The 15,247-nt window shown below is 54.1% G+C and overlaps 7 protein-coding genes across 7 annotated transcripts; 4 read left to right on the forward strand and 3 right to left on the reverse strand.

Annotated features, from left to right (window-relative positions):
* Window positions 1–785: 785 nt before the first annotated feature.
* On the forward strand, window positions 786–3,094 carry ACT1 (actin). The gene is made up of 5 exons (XM_062910163.1): window positions 786–1,049; window positions 1,209–1,239; window positions 1,425–1,480; window positions 1,571–2,373; window positions 2,436–3,094. Exons 1-5 carry the CDS (start codon window positions 1,043–1,045, stop codon window positions 2,664–2,666), a joined length of 1,128 nt encoding a protein of 375 aa, XP_062769051.1. The 5' UTR covers window positions 786–1,042; the 3' UTR covers window positions 2,667–3,094.
* Window positions 3,078–4,392, reverse strand: QC763_211210 (uncharacterized protein). The gene is made up of 2 exons (XM_062910164.1): window positions 3,708–4,392; window positions 3,078–3,609 (listed from the first exon to the last, which is right to left on the reverse strand). Exons 1-2 carry the CDS (start codon window positions 3,966–3,968, stop codon window positions 3,130–3,132), a joined length of 741 nt encoding a protein of 246 aa, XP_062769052.1. The 5' UTR covers window positions 3,969–4,392; the 3' UTR covers window positions 3,078–3,129.
* On the forward strand, window positions 3,962–5,259 carry QC763_211220 (uncharacterized protein). The gene is made up of 3 exons (XM_062910165.1): window positions 3,962–4,012; window positions 4,116–4,535; window positions 4,605–5,259. Exons 2-3 carry the CDS (start codon window positions 4,379–4,381, stop codon window positions 4,799–4,801), a joined length of 354 nt encoding a protein of 117 aa, XP_062769053.1. The 5' UTR covers window positions 3,962–4,012; window positions 4,116–4,378; the 3' UTR covers window positions 4,802–5,259.
* A 16-nt stretch (window positions 5,260–5,275) lies between these two features.
* Window positions 5,276–7,922, reverse strand: ELP2 (Elongator subunit elp2; the record flags this gene model as incomplete). Its single annotated transcript, XM_062910166.1, has 2 exons — window positions 7,669–7,922; window positions 5,276–7,603 (listed from the first exon to the last, which is right to left on the reverse strand). Exons 1-2 carry the CDS (start codon window positions 7,807–7,809, stop codon window positions 5,276–5,278), a joined length of 2,469 nt encoding a protein of 822 aa, XP_062769054.1. The 5' UTR covers window positions 7,810–7,922.
* A 35-nt stretch (window positions 7,923–7,957) lies between these two features.
* Window positions 7,958–10,563, forward strand: URM1 (Ubiquitin-related modifier 1). The gene is made up of 3 exons (XM_062910167.1): window positions 7,958–8,165; window positions 8,273–8,443; window positions 8,495–10,563. Exons 1-3 carry the CDS (start codon window positions 8,122–8,124, stop codon window positions 8,610–8,612), a joined length of 333 nt encoding a protein of 110 aa, XP_062769055.1. The 5' UTR covers window positions 7,958–8,121; the 3' UTR covers window positions 8,613–10,563.
* Window positions 8,679–11,479, reverse strand: QC763_211250 (uncharacterized protein; the record flags this gene model as incomplete). Its single annotated transcript, XM_062910168.1, has 6 exons — window positions 11,117–11,479; window positions 10,673–11,048; window positions 10,527–10,598; window positions 9,904–10,462; window positions 9,735–9,852; window positions 8,679–9,682 (listed from the first exon to the last, which is right to left on the reverse strand). Exons 1-6 carry the CDS (start codon window positions 11,175–11,177, stop codon window positions 8,679–8,681), a joined length of 2,190 nt encoding a protein of 729 aa, XP_062769056.1. The 5' UTR covers window positions 11,178–11,479.
* QC763_211260 (uncharacterized protein) lies at window positions 11,471–14,856 on the forward strand (the record flags this gene model as incomplete). The annotated part of the gene is made up of 5 exons (XM_062910169.1): window positions 11,471–12,142; window positions 12,478–13,035; window positions 13,100–14,556; window positions 14,625–14,753; window positions 14,810–14,856. Exons 3-5 carry the CDS (start codon window positions 13,119–13,121, stop codon window positions 14,854–14,856), a joined length of 1,614 nt encoding a protein of 537 aa, XP_062769057.1. The 5' UTR covers window positions 11,471–12,142; window positions 12,478–13,035; window positions 13,100–13,118.
* Window positions 14,857–15,247: the final 391 nt, after the last annotated feature.

The raw sequence follows: 15,247 nt of genomic DNA on the forward strand, positions 1-15,247 counted from the left end.
TATTTTCAACCCAGCGCCCCGTGAAAGTCGAAAAAGGAGGTGCCTGCTTGGCGGTGGTGGTTTCGTGATGTTGGTGTTGAACGGGGTGTCTCGAGAACAAGATAATGGGGCTGAGTCGTCGTCAGCCTCTTCCCCGACTTCATTTTTTCATCATGATCTTGCAGTTCATCCCATCTTTCTTTCTTCATAGGTATTACTTGATGACAGTGATAGTGGCATTATTGATTGACAGGTGGACAAGGCCACCGCCTCGGGAAAACACACCGTGCAGATACCTTGCCGCCTCCCCGCGTTGTGGCAACAGGTGCCAAGCGAAGCTGGGTCCATGAGGTCGCCGCACCGTATGGGTTGTGCCACGTACGGTATTGTGCTCACATAGCTCAACAACAGGTTGACAACTGGGAGAGCTGCGGAATTGTTGGTGAAGGTGGCTGGCTGCCTCGAGGACCTACAGAGAGAGGTACCTCTACTGTCGACGGCCAGAGAGGGACGGGATTGAGAGATGGAAAGACAAAGCGTTGGAATAGAAATAGATAGTTACAACTCCAAATATTCACAAGCTGTCAGCCCAGCCACATCAGTGACGAAGCAGACAACCAGGCCAGATTTGTTAAAGCGGCAAGTCGATCCCTTGTTTCTGCCAAATTAGGCGGTCTCGACTTGCCAGTGCCAGTTGATTTTATGTAGGCAGTCAGACAGGCAGTGGGTTGGGAAGCAGCTGTGACATCGTTGCAGGGGGGGACAGGGCCTTCCTTCGTCAGCGTGTGTGTGTGTCGCTCCACCCACCAGTCTCTCCTGGAGCGCTGGGGACTGGGGAGGGGGGGGAGGAACCAAGACCCAAGCACTGACCTTAAATTCACCTCCCCTTTCCAACCTCGCGCCGCGGGAACCCATCTTTTTCCACTCTCCGCCTCTGCATCTGTCTCCGACAACCCATAACCATCCATCAACCTCCTGCTCTTGACGATCCGGGAATCGCGCAAGCTGATTATTGACTTTTTCACCTTCAAACTTTTCGTCTACAAGCAAATAATCTATCAAAATGGAGGGTAAGTCACCACACCTAACCTACCAAGCTCAGGCTGCCAGTTTCCCAGCTGCGAAGATGACGACTGCTGCTGCCCCTTTCGCAAGCAGCTAGCTGGCAGTCCAAATGCCTGGAATACCTTGATGATCAAACAAATGCTGATCCGGTGTCCCGCGTGCAGAAGAAGTTGCTGCCCTCGTTATCGACAATGGGTAAGCCGCGATCCCGCAATCTCCCAATCTCTCCCAATCTCACCGACTCGGTTCTGCGGGGGCGGAGCAGCGACGCAACTCGACACATCATCGAGCCCGCTGGCCTAGCAACAAACTCGCCGTCCCCGCGAACATGAGAGAAACCACACAGGACAAAAAATGGATGGAAACTGACGTGCATCTAGCTCCGGCATGTGCAAGGCCGGTTTCGCCGGTGATGATGCTCCTCGTGCCGTTTTCCGTAAGTCGCGCCTCTGGTCAACCGCACCGCGCGGGCAAGCTGCCAGCAATGGCTGCCTTTTTGGACATTTCAGCTAACTCACCGCCCCAGCTTCCATTGTCGGTCGCCCCCGTCACCATGGTATTATGATTGGTATGGGTCAAAAAGACTCGTACGTTGGTGATGAGGCCCAGTCCAAGCGTGGTATCCTCACGCTTCGCTACCCTATCGAGCACGGTGTCGTCACCAACTGGGACGACATGGAGAAGATCTGGCATCATACCTTCTACAACGAGCTCCGCGTTGCCCCCGAGGAGCACCCCGTCCTCTTGACCGAGGCTCCCATCAACCCCAAGAGCAACCGTGAGAAGATGACACAGATCGTTTTCGAGACGTTCAACGCCCCCGCCTTCTACGTCTCCATTCAGGCCGTCCTTTCCCTGTACGCCTCCGGTCGCACCACCGGTATCGTGCTCGACTCTGGTGATGGTGTCACCCACGTCGTCCCCATCTACGAGGGTTTCTCCCTTCCCCACGCCATTGCCCGTGTCGACATGGCCGGCCGTGATTTGACCGACTATCTGATGAAGATCCTCGCCGAGCGTGGTTATACTTTCTCCACCACGGCCGAGCGTGAAATCGTCCGTGACATCAAGGAGAAGCTCTGCTACGTTGCTCTCGACTTTGAGCAGGAGATCCAGACTGCTGCTCAGAGTTCCAGTCTGGAGAAGTCGTATGAGCTTCCCGACGGCCAGGTCATTACAATTGGCAACGAACGTTTCCGCGCCCCCGAGGCCCTCTTCCAGCCTTCCGTCCTTGGCCTGGAGTCTGGCGGTATCCACGTCACCACTTTCAACTCCATCATGAAGTGCGACGTCGATGTCAGAAAGGACCTCTACGGCAACATCGTCATGGTGATTATTTCCGGGGTGACCCTCCTATTCCTTCAATGTGGCAAAGGCTGACCCCTGACTAGTCTGGTGGTACCACCATGTACCCTGGTCTCTCCGATCGTATGCAGAAGGAGATCACTGCTCTTGCTCCTTCTTCCATGAAGGTCAAGATCATTGCTCCTCCCGAGCGCAAGTACTCCGTCTGGATCGGTGGTTCCATTTTGGCCTCTCTCTCCACCTTCCAGCAGATGTGGATCTCAAAGCAGGAGTACGACGAGAGCGGTCCCTCGATCGTTCACCGCAAGTGCTTCTAAGGTATTTTCTCCTCAATTCCCCTCTTAACGGGCTAATGACTGACCGCCTCGTAGCATAGGGTGTGGCAGCTTCCCGGATCGTCGCCAGGCAGCGGTGACCTTTTGCTCTACTAGAGACCACAGCGGCGGCAGCGGCATGAGGCATTACTATGGCGTCGGGCTTGTATCTCGTGGACGAGACTCCTATTTACAAAAAGTTTGGACGCTGGTCAGGGGACGGTGGGCGTCTGTTCTCGGACGACACGGTAATTATCAGTCTCTGTGTTTCCTGGGCGGGCGGGTGCGATTGTGCGGGGGCAGCGCGTGGTACAAGTAGACCGTAAAGGTTGATGAAGCACTTTTTTTTAACTTTTTTTTATTGCACTAGCCATTGGGTGAATTTAGTTGTTTTTTTTCCACTATCCTGTGGCTGTCTGTGTAAGAAGACGATAAAACAAGTTGATTATGGTTGGCTTGCCCTTGATTATGGATTGTCTTGTTTATTTTGGATGACTGCTTGTCTGTCCACAGGTGGTTCTTTTAGATTATGACCGTTGCCGTCGACTTTTACCGTCTCCGACTTGGTGCCAGGTGTCTCTATTTCGTTGGACTCGTCGTGATATTCCTCATCTACAACCTCCCACTCGAACTCCTCCTCGTCCACTTCCTCTCCCTCTTGAACCTCTTTTGTCTCTGGCAAAGTCAACCCGGCAGCCCTGGCCTTTTCCTCAGCCAGTTTCCTGTGTTTTCTGCGGGATTTTTTTGCGGCACTGTCGGCCCTTTTTTTCTTGACGCTGCCGACGATGGCGACCCGCGACTGGGAACCGTTGTAGAGCTCGTCGAGGCGCTCGGCGAGGATGTCGCGGGCTATCTTGCGGTTTTGGGAGCGGGAGCGGGTGGCTTGGCACTTGATTACGATGTTGGTTGGGAGGTGTTTTATCTGAACGGCCGAGTTGGTTTTGTTCTGTTTTCAGTTGCGGTTTGTGTTAGTGGTGGTGCGGTTGGGTTTGGAAAGAGGGGGGGGAGTTTGGGGGGGCGGGGGAGGGGGAGTATATAACGCACGATTTTCTGACCACCCGGGCCTGACCCCTTGAGGAAGGACTCTTCGATTTCGGATTCGGGGGGTGGTTTAGGTCTTGAGGGCATTTGTTTGCGGGATACGGTTTTTTTGTTTTGGTTGGGAGGGGTGGTGTGGAAGGGTGCGGGTATTGCTACTGCTGTTGTTGTTGTTGTTGTTGTTGGTGGTGGTGGTCGTGGGAAGGGATGGTAACGGGTGAGGAGGTGGCATGGTTGGTGGCGGAGGAGGGGTCGTAGGGAAAACATTGTGGCTGTAAACTGGAGGGATGGTTGAAGCTATACTCATGTCTGTAAGTGCTGGCTGTTGACGGCGTCACCAATCCATCCCCGTGTCGCGACGCAGATAAGGAATTATGGAGTTGCCTTGTGACTTATCGAGAATTGGCCAATCAGCCATACCCACCCAGTTAAATGGCCGATACTTCCGCCCCGACTTTGACTGACCGCCGCCCGCCGCGAGCCCCTGAACCGTCGCGCTTCTGGAACCTTGCCCAGTCCAGGAATTAATTCCCAAAAAGTTGCAACTTTTGCGACAACACACCACACCACACCACGCCTCACCACGCCACACCACACCACCATTCACCGTATTTCGCAAAGTTCAGCAGAGAAGAATAGGGAAAACAAAAAAAAAAAAACAATAAAAAACCGCCAAAATGACAACAATGAACAACTACCGCCCCCCCACGGCAGAGGAAAAACTCACCATGTCTCCCATCGACAGGCTGAGCAAGTGGCTGGAGCTCAAGATTTACCAGCTCGAGGTGACGATGAGCGTGTACATGTTCACGCCGATGGAGAAGTTTATTTTTTGTACGTCCGGACACACGCACCTCTCCCTCCCGTTGGGTGGTTTGCTAATTTCAGGAAAATAAATGTCAGACTCGATCCTGTTCCTCCTGACCAGCCTGACGCTCATCGCGACGGTCTTGTATCTCCCCCATCACATCGCCTTCATAGTGGGGAGGGCGTGGTTTTATATGCATGGGGAGGTGCCGGTGGATGCGGTAGAGAAGGTGACGAGTTCGACGTTGGGGAAGATTGCGGAGGTGACGGCTGGGGTTGTGAAGGAGCTCTAAGCTCGTGAAGGACAGGGGCCGGGAATGGTTCAGGACCTGCTCGAGACACAGGTTTTCGGTGGCGGTTTCTGGTATGGTGGGCCAAAAGCAGCGATCGGAGGGTCTGGTTGCTGTGGGCCTGGAGGGCTGGGTGATGATAAGTTGGGGATGGACGACTAATGCGGTTGGGATGTGACAGTAATGATTGGGAATACGGAACGGTTAATTATCGGTGGTGCTGTTGGGTGGTGTACGCAATTCACACGACATACATAAGGGGAGAATGGTTGGATTAATTGGGCGTTTTAGGGGCAGGCATAGCAGGCGGTCATATAGTAATTTGGAAGGGGATGAACAGGTGCATACAGATAGATGCCTTGGACGGCGGTACACATAAACATATCATACCAAAAAATAAACTTAACACCACGGATATCAACGTGTTCTATAGTAACGCTTTAATCATGGCTTTTTCATTCACATCTACCATCTAGTCTAAACCTCCACCTCATATATCCTCAACGAACCATCCTCACCCGCAATCGCCAGCTCCCTCTTCTTCTCATCTCGCTCATCCGTCTTCGGCCTCCAAGCAAGCTGCATCACCGTCCCCGGCAACCAGAGCCCCTTATCCAACACGGCCTTCCTCACCACCTCCACCTTTCCCTCTTCAGCAACACCCAAAGTAACAACCATGACCCTCCCCGCCTCGGTCCCCACAGCCAAAACCATCTTGCCCTCTGTTGTCACCTCGGGCAGGAAATCCACCGCAGTAACCGGCTCCCCCTCCTTCATCTCCCCCCCCAGCCCAAACTCTTTGTTTTCCCCAACCCAAAACCGAACCAGCTTATCCCTCCCCGCCGTCGCAAAAACCCTTTTTTTCTCCTCAGCAGGCCCCCAGGCACAGTCAAGAATCATCCTCGAATGCCCCTTTTGCATCTGCTGCACAAGCTCATACCCCGTGCCGCTCCTCCCCCAAACAACCCACTGCCTATCCCTCCCCACGCTCAAAAGCAGCTCATCATCCCCCGAGAACCTCACCCTCGCCACGGTCAGGGAATGTGCCTGCAGCGGCGGGCGTAACTCAGTCCACTTGTCTGTTTCGAACAGCCTAATCACGGCGTGGTTGAGAGACGAGGCTTTGCAGGCTGAGGCGATGATTTTCCCGTCGTGGGAGGAGCACAGACAGGAAATCTCATACCCGTGACCGTAAAGCTTTTCCACTTCTGGCCAGAGGGTGTGCCGCGAGAGGTTTTCTTCGAAGGGGGGGTGGGTGGTTGTTGCTTCGAGGGCGGCCGGGATGGTGAAGTTGCTTTGGGAGAGGCCGCCTTCTTCTTCTTCTTCTTGGGATTCAGGTTGCCGTTCGGAGGAGGTGTTGTCAATGGCCTTGTTGGACAGACCCAACACTGGCATGTCTGCCGCGTCAGGGGCGGAGGACATGTCGATTTTGGAGTTTGTCAGGCAAGAAAGCATTTTAGCCACCGCCCTTGGCTCGGTGAACACCCTCATCAGCTTTTCGTCTGCCCCCGAGACGAAGGAGGATGTCGGACCCAGGGTGGCGGTGCAGTTGAGGTCGTAGCCGTGGATTTGCGGGCGGGACATCTCGTGCCAGGAGCCAAAGGAGGAAGAGTCGGTGCCGTTGCCTGTCCACTGGGCGTGGAGGCGGGTGGTTTGGTCGGACGAGGTGGACAAGAGGTAGGTGCCGTCTTGGGACCAGGAGAGGCCCGTCACGGCGCGGGTGTGGCCCGAGATGGCGTAGGTTTGCTGCCAGGCGTCGTCGGAGGGGTTGTAATCCCATCGGCGCCAGCTGCCGGTGCGGCCGAGGGTGATGACGCTTGTTCCTGCGGGGGACCAGAGGCCTGTCCAGAAGCCGCCGATGCTGCCTGTTGCTGTTGTGGCGCCCTTTTCGCGGCTGACTTCTCCCAGGCGGGCGCCCGTGATCCAGATGCCGGATTCGGGGTCGGATTCCCAGATGGAGAGGGAGTTGTCGGCCGAGGCGGAGAGGAGGAGGAGTTTACCGTCTGCGGTTCGGGACCAGCGGGCCGTGTAGATCCAGTCTTCGTGTCCGAGCAGCAGGGCTTCGAACATGACGCAGTATTTCGTGCCGCCGGCCGAGATCTTGTGGATTTTGTTTCCTGGTGTCAGGGAGACTGACAGGTCCAGTCCGGTGGCATTGTTGAGGGCTGAGAGAGCCGTCCCTTGGTGAAACCTCCAGAGACGGACATACTTGTCTTGACTGGCCGAGGCAAGCAGTAGATCACTCCCCGCCTCTGTCTTTTCCTTGATGAAATCCAGAGACCGCACCCAGTTTTCATGCCCTGGCAGAGTAGCCTGCAGTGTGAACTCCAAATCTGAAGCACCAGCTGTGAATATCTGAACCGCATTTGTCGTCCCCACCACAGCCAGCACAATTCCGTTTGCTTCATCATCCAGCGGGCTCAGCGCCAGAGCCAAGGGTATGAATTTCTTGGTCGTCTTGACAGACTGGAGAAGCTTGAACGGCTCCTCGTTCGCAGCCGAATCGTGAGCCCATATTCTGACAGTCGCATCTGCCGCCCCGGTAGCGAATATCCTCTTCGTCGGAGCCCCAGCAGGCGTCACTCCCAAAGCCGCAATGCAATTGATAGGCTCCGCATGCCCCTCCACAGCCTGCAAATACGAAGCTGTAGCATCTCGAGGGCTCACGCTCCAGGCACGAACAACCTTGTCGTCTCCTCCGCTGATCAAGATAGTCTTGTCGTCACCCTCGAGCCTGGGGAGAAACTTGACGGCTTTGACATGGCCGGTGTGCTGGCTGAGTATGCTTGAGATACCTCTTGGATTCTGTATACACCATCAGTTTCTTGCTCACACAACCCCTATGTTAGGGTAGGAAAGAGAAAACATACTTGAGGATTCCACAAACAAACATTCGCATCCGACCCGAAAGCCACCACCCCCTCGGCGCTCCAGTCAGAGGCGGCAGAGTACCTGTTTGCTCCCGCGGCCAGATAGCTGCTGTCTGCTCTTATCGTCTCTGTGTCGGCCATTTTTTATATAAATTTTTTGTCTCTGTCGTATAGTGAGAGGCGTGATTTCACATGAACTGTTTCGAGAAAAGGGAAGGCAGATGTGAGAAATGGAGGACTGTGATTGGTCGAAATGTCAGGGTTGGGAAGGTTTTTTGGAGGACTGTGAGCAATAAAGTGTGGGGTAGCTATCTTTTGAGTGTGAAACCTTGCGAGGGAATGATTCAATTTGATATGATTCAACTTCTGAAGGGTTGATATTACAACTGGTTTTCACGGTTTTTGTTCTCCATTTTATCTCAACAACTGAGGCTACATAGCAAGATCATCAAAATGGCACCAGAACCAGAGACCATGCCCATCTCGGTGGATTTCCTGTAAGCCCCTCTCAGTCTTATTCGGTTACTGGTTTGATATCACCACCACATACCATCTCTCATCATAGAGTTGTTAATCATTTCTCATGATACTGACATTCACACAGAGGCGGCCTAGACACCCTCTTCTCCAACAAAACATCCCACACCATCTCCCTCCCCCTCCTCAACCCCTCCGACTCCTCCCCCGCCAACGTCGGCTTCCTAATCTCATACCTCGTCAAGCACCACCTCAAGCACCCAAGGACAGAATTTTTCGTGCAAGGCGATGGTCACTTGTAAGTGTTCCTGTTTTCCTTTGAACAGGCCGAGCACAACTAACCAACCAGAACACCCGGCATACTGGTCCTCATCAACGAGGCAGACTGGGAACTCGAAGGGGAGGAAGAATGCGAGCTCAAGGCAGGGGATAAAGTTGTTTTTGTCTCGACCATGCACGGTGGTTAGACCTCAGTTATTTTTAACCAAACACAAGAATGATACCCATCCATCAACAAGCACATCCCTTTTCCCCTACGCCAGCGAGGAAAACGAACTCCCTCCCCCTCCCTCCGTCCCCCGTCTAGCCCCCATCAAATTCTTCATGGTGTTATACATCAACTCCGGCAACCCCCCCTGCCCCACCTCCTCCCCCTCCAACCACCCCAACACTCCCGCCCTGTACTCCTGCCAGCTGAGTCTCACCCCCCCCCTCCCAGCCAGTCTCACCAAACTCTGCTGCGTCACCGGCCCAGCATGCCTTACCAACAGCCCCCCCTTTTTCATTTCCTTTTCTTCCAGCCCCCTCACAAATTTGATACTCTGCAGACAAAGCACCGGGTTGTAGCTCAGACCAAAAACAGTCTCGAGCTTTAAATCATCGTCTAGATCTCTGAGATACGAGTCCAAAACAGGGACAAGCGATTTCGGTATGCGGCAACCCCTGGCGTTGGCGTCGGGGGAGCCAGGGTCGGATGTTGGTGCGAGGGCGAATGCACGTCCCCTCCAGAGGTTGTTGCAGATGTCCATCAGGAAGCCGTTGAAGATGTTGATCTGGGACCATTCTTCCTGTGATGGTTTTCGTTGCTGTTGCTGAGGGGAGGTCTTCTTGGTTATGACGGTCTCCCAGGCTATTTTATAGACTGTTAGGATGGAGCAGAGGCGGGATAGGACGGTTAGGGAGGGGGAGAAGGCTAGGTTGTAGACTAGCAAGGGTGGGGGGATGGCAATGGGGATGTGGAGGAGGAGGATGGGGGAGGAGTAGATTCTGCCTGTGGCGGTGTAGAAGTCTAGGATGGCGAGGGAGGTGGAGACGGAAGGGGAGGATTGGGATAGAGTTAGGCAGAGGGGGTTGACGTGGGTGAGGAGGGAGGGGATGGAGGTGACTGGTTGTGATGGGAGGGAGGAGGCGGGTCGGGAGAGGAGGCGGGTCGTCCAGTTGTTTAGGAGGAGGGTGTAAAAGGTTAGCAGGGCGAGCTGGGATTGGGGGGTGTTGTTGAGGAGCTTAGATTGGAGGAGGGTGAAGAGGGGGGATAATTCTGAATGGGTTAGTGACAAGTTGGGTGATTAGGGATGAAGGTGAGGGCATACCGGTAAAGTCAAGCAGGGGGAGGTAGCTCAAGGTCTCGAGGACTATGTCTCGTTTGTCTAACCCGTTCCATGTCTGCAGGAAGCTTTGGAAGAATTCCATCAAAACGGGAGATAATTCCTGCAGCATGTTAGCATTGAGGAGTTGTGTGGAACAATAGACACAACAAACCTTGGTACTCAAGACATAATCACGAATCACCTCTACCATATCGAGTAGGAATGACGGGTGTGTATCACCGCTCGCCACATCACCCACACACGCCATCAGCCAGTTGCTTATGCGCTGCGAAGCCTCCTGACTGGGCCGCAGCAACAAAAACTTCTGCAGCAAGGGGTCTGCAAGGACGGCAACCAGCTGCGAGGGCATTTCGATCTTTTCGAGACTGTTGACAAACCCCTCGGCACTGTCAAACTCCTCGAGTGTCACCGAGGTTTCGTGGGCATGTAGCGTATGAACGTTGGGAATAAGAGCTCTCGCCCCCTTCAACCGGCGTCCCAAAGCATGACTGACAGCAAAGCCGTTTCTGGTCCCGTCGTCTTCATGCCGGTCGAAATGCTGTTGCTGAATCTCGTTGAGCCGCTCCCTCCACTGGACATCTGGGTGTTTAAAAGCAGCCGCACGTCCCTTGGTGATGTCGCCCACGATAATCTCTGGATAGTAGTTCTTGAACACCCTGAGCAGACCAGTCAAGTTGGGGTCACCGCCAGTCTGTCGCGAAAGAGCCAGTCTAATCCATGATTATGTCAGTCCTGGTCAGTCGCAAAATACGAGGTATACGATCGCTCACTCACATGGTCTGAATCCTAAATGGTCGCACATGCTTCCGCCTGGTGATAAGCGCCAGAAGGTGACACAGCTGCGGTCTGTGCGAGGGCAAGTGACCATGGTCAGCAAGACGAGATTCCAAACATCATCTGAACCGAGTTTTTCGACGTACCTGATGGCAGCCGAATCGAGAAGGTTGAACAAGACGGCGTATGTCTGTGACAAGATGGTTGGGTTCTGCAACAGGTGGTACACCATCACCAGCCATTTCAGGAACAGGCTCTGAAGGGGAAACGATGGCTTGAGGTGGCCGTGGCCCAAGGCACCGACGATTCGTAAAAGGACTTCATCGCTGACTTTTCCCAAAGGATAGAGGTTGCGGGTGATTGCCGACAGACTGGCCTGGTCCAGGTGATTGTGTTGGGTTAACAAGTCGACCAGACGGATGAGGTCATCTGGAAGAGCGCCTCGGTCGTAGAGAAGTGATGTGGTCTTTTCGACTGTGGGTTTGATGCTTGTTTGGCGTCGTTTGGCCGGGATTTTGGATGCTGCCTGCGAGTTAGTGAGCGAACAATGTAATTGCGAGTTATGCATGCAATCATAAAAGACACCATACCTGTTTCCAAGTCGTCCAAAAGCTGGTCAAGCCGGTCGCCTGGTGGAGGGGACAAACTCATGTTGGGATTTCTGACTTTTTAGGCTGATAAATGCTGAATCGATGTTGTTTGGCCGTGAATTCCGTCCATTGGACCTTCCAAACCACTCCACTATACCCCAAAAAGGTAACCTGACCTGTGATACCTATGCTCTGGAACACGCGTCGAACGCGTTTCGACAGGAACCTTGTCCTTGGCATCTTCAAAACGTGATTGTAACCCTAACCCGCCAAACTTTTAATGCCAAGCAGTCCCGGGTTGCATGTCTATATGTGTAACCTTCAACTGCCCAATCTGGACATATTTTGCATCTTCATTATCATATGCCTGGTTCTTGGTTCTGCTGTCGGCAAGGCCGGGTAATGAAGCAAGACTGCCCTGACGGTGACGGTCGAGATGAGGCCTGTTACACAGACTTTCCACCCGCGCAACAATCAACAATCAAGACAGCCCGTCTGACGTCTGTCTGAACGAGACACATCCCCAACCTTGCCGGCACCCCCACGTCTGCTCACTCGCCCGATCCTTCTCGACATTTATTCTCGGTGACAAGTATAGCTGTTGTCGGGCCTTCCCCACACGGCCTGCGCTTCCGCGTTTCTTTCTACCCCTTGCTCCTTGCTCCTTGGGAGGTTACCTTCACGCTTGTGCTACCCATGCTCGGCCGCCTCTCGACAATGCACTTGCCGTATCTTCAACAAGATGTGTTACCGTCGTCGAGTACGAGTACGGTCGGTCATCACGCTGTAACCAGACTTTTCTGTGTAACACCAATCAGTCAGCAATAGCGGCGTCTACGCTTCCGAGATCAAAAGCTCCGGCAAGGCAACACATTCAGACATGGGGCAAAGCGGCGCGGACCATCCAGGCCCCGATGCCGACAAAGAGAACCACCGGATGATCGACTGGTGAAGCCAACAGCGAGCGACACCGACACCAACACCAACATCACCAACACTGAATACAACAAGTCTATGGATACGCAGGTCGGTATCAGCGCGTCATGCTTCTTGCTTGACCTCCAATATCTGCACGTCTTTCTGTACAACCCAAGCTTCTTTCAGGCGTACATCACCCACCAATTGACCCTTCACCACCACCACCACCCACCGCACTTGTCATGCAGCCTACACCAAGCCGAAGTGCAAATATCAAACAGTAACCACAACGGCATTGAACAGGCTGCCACTATGGTGTTACCCGGTCGCCTGTTGTGCCAGTCACCACCTACAGTACATCCAGAGGCCAATCTTACACCTGAAGCGGCACTGAAAGCCACCTAGGCCGTTTTCTGAGACCCCGCTGACAGGAGGGCTGACAGGGAACTCGATGGAATTTTTCCTCGAAAAGAGGCGCTGTTTCTGGTCTTCCCGCGTCTATCTCATCTCTTGCTTGACGAGCTTCGGGGGGTGTGGTGTCACACACACACACACACACACACACCCACCTTCACTTGTTAGGTTCCTGCAATAAATTCAACTTACATACATAACCACACGCACCCATCTACCGTTGCCGACTCGTGGTGCCCCCAACTTTCCTCTGCCGCTCCCATTGGCCCTGTTCTTGGCTCGTTCCTCTCCGCCCAAAAGGGCACCAAAAAATCCTACCAAGTTCGCTGCATTTTACCTCGGAAAGTCCTGGTTGAAGGCCATTTCACCCGGCCCTGGGATCCCCATTACGCAACTTATACCGTACCGCTCACCACCAGCTTTCGGGCTGCAACTAATAACCCTTTTCATCCCGTATCCGACTTGTCCCTAAGACAGTACGCGTGGACTGACACGGCACGAGATCAAGAAAGTTCAAGAAAAAGGCTTGCATGGGTGGGGTTCCTGTTCAGAAATGTGTGAGGTTTTGAAGCTGTACAAAAGGTGATGTAAGTGAGGCTCAAGACCACCCTCGCCCTCAACCCCTGACCATTGACTGACCGATGAACCCAGACACATTTGTTAATTCATAATGAGTCCTCCCGAACCCTCAACAACTGACCTTGACCCTACCTCTCCTGTTCCCATGGACCTCAGCAAGCACCGGGTGACTACGGTCATGCAAGATTTGCATTCCTATCTGCCACTATCAAAACCACTCAAGGATGGCGACCTCCTGTTGCTGCTCACACCTGGAATCATACCGGATCTTGGCAGTTCGAAAATGAATTCAGAGACATCACTTACCAGTGACCCGTTCGAATCCCTAGGCAAGGCATTGGCGAAGCATCATCCCTGGGTTCGGCATGTGCCCTACCTACCACGCTACGGTATCACCGGCACACATGTTGTGCACATCAGGCTAGCCACGGCGATCATTTTCGTCCTCTCAGGTCCACCTGTCCATGGTCAGCCCTCGCAAGTGGCACTGGCCGAGATCACACGAAGTATCTGCGAGAACCGACCACATGTCATCGTGGCCTGCTGCGACGCCCGAGAGCTGGGGCCCATCGAAAAGTCGTTCCCGGCGATAGTGCAGGTACCCAGCCTCGACCCGTCCGATCTCGAAGCAGCGGCAGACGTCATATTCGGAGAGACCAAAAAGCGGCCACCATCAACCGGTCCTAACCTGCAGAATCTGGTCCTCGCCCCAAAGGCCTGGTCGGTCGAGGTATGGAACGGGCCCCGGGACATGGATGCGTCGTATGAGCTCTGGTGCCGGTGCTTCCCAGACAACTTCCACCTGAGCCGCTTCTTGTTCCAGGCGCTGCTGCGACGGGATGGGTGGGCGATGCATTACGTGGTTCGTGAGCCGGGGACCTCCCAGCTGCTCGGGTTTTGTGCGACGTATACAACTTATGCCGGGGCTGAGGAGGAACGCCTGGTCGGGTCCGTGGCTGCCTTGCTTGTGCGCCCAGCGTACCGGAAACGAGGCATCGGGTTGAGCTTGCACAACCATGCGCTGAGGCAGCTTACAAAGACACGTGGTGTGTGCCGGTTACAGCTTGGGAGCACGTTTCCTCGGCTGTTGTATGGGCTTCCGATGGACTCACCGGTGGAGGATTGGTTTGGGCGACGCAACTGGCCTATTCTTACCCAGTTACCGGGCCCGGGGACTGGGCAGGAGGCGTGCGACTGGCTGCTGAAGTTTGCGGATTGGCCTATTCCAACCGTGTTGCCACCGGGGCCGGTGTTCCGCCAGTGCGAATTTAACGAGTTCGACATGGTGTTGGCGCTGGTAGGGTCGGAGTCTAGGAGGAGGGACAATGTGGGCTGGTACGACCAGTATGCCAAGCTGGCGAACTCGATGAACATCCGCGACATTGTTGTCGGACTGGACGAAGCCGGCACGATGGTTGCCGCGGCTTTGACATATGTCAAGAACACGGGGAGTCCGGTGGCCGAGGATCTGCCTTGGACCAACATGATTGGGGATGATGTTGGCGGGGTAACGTGCGTTTGCATTGCAGGTCAGTGTTCTTCTGAGCACCACGTCGTCATGTGCTAACCGTTACGGTGCAAGATGATCTATGCAGAGATTCAGGTCGGCGGAGCGCTGTGATGGTCAGACTATTAGACAGCTGCATTCAGCTGCTTGCTGAGCAGGGGATGACACAGCTGTTTATGGACGCCGTCAAGGGTGGCGATGAGGGGTTCCCATCTATGGGTGAGTGTAACAAAGCAAAGAATTTACAACTGTCTACGGCGGCTGACCAATTGTAGGCTTCAACAAATGGGCAAGATACAGAGATGTGTGGCGGGATATCTAAGGCTACTGTCACCGAAAGGCCGGCCCTTCACAACAATGACCATGTTTACACGGAATCCAAAACATGCCGACAACAGCGTGTGTGCGGCCGCCAGCTTGGTCCGGAACCATCGGCGGCTGCGGGCGGGCTGGTGCTTCACCGAGCAGGGTGTGGTCACGATTATGTGGGATGAGTCCGTCCATTTTACGGCCTGTACAACCCAGCAGCCGCTCGGAGGCTTCACGTCGGATGGGGGTACACGGGTGGCAGTAATCCCATAGTGAGAACAGGAATCATTTTTTGGGCTTTTTTTTTCCCCTGTTACTACTACTACATCAGTTGTGCATTGTGGGGGAGCCAAACCCAAACCCCAACCCCAACCCCCCCCAAAAAAGAAAGAAAAAAGAAAAGC

This window comes from Podospora pseudopauciseta (assembly GCF_035222475.1).
Source record: "Podospora pseudopauciseta strain CBS 411.78 chromosome 2 map unlocalized CBS411.78m_2, whole genome shotgun sequence".
NCBI lineage: Eukaryota > Fungi > Ascomycota > Sordariomycetes > Sordariales > Podosporaceae > Podospora > Podospora pseudopauciseta.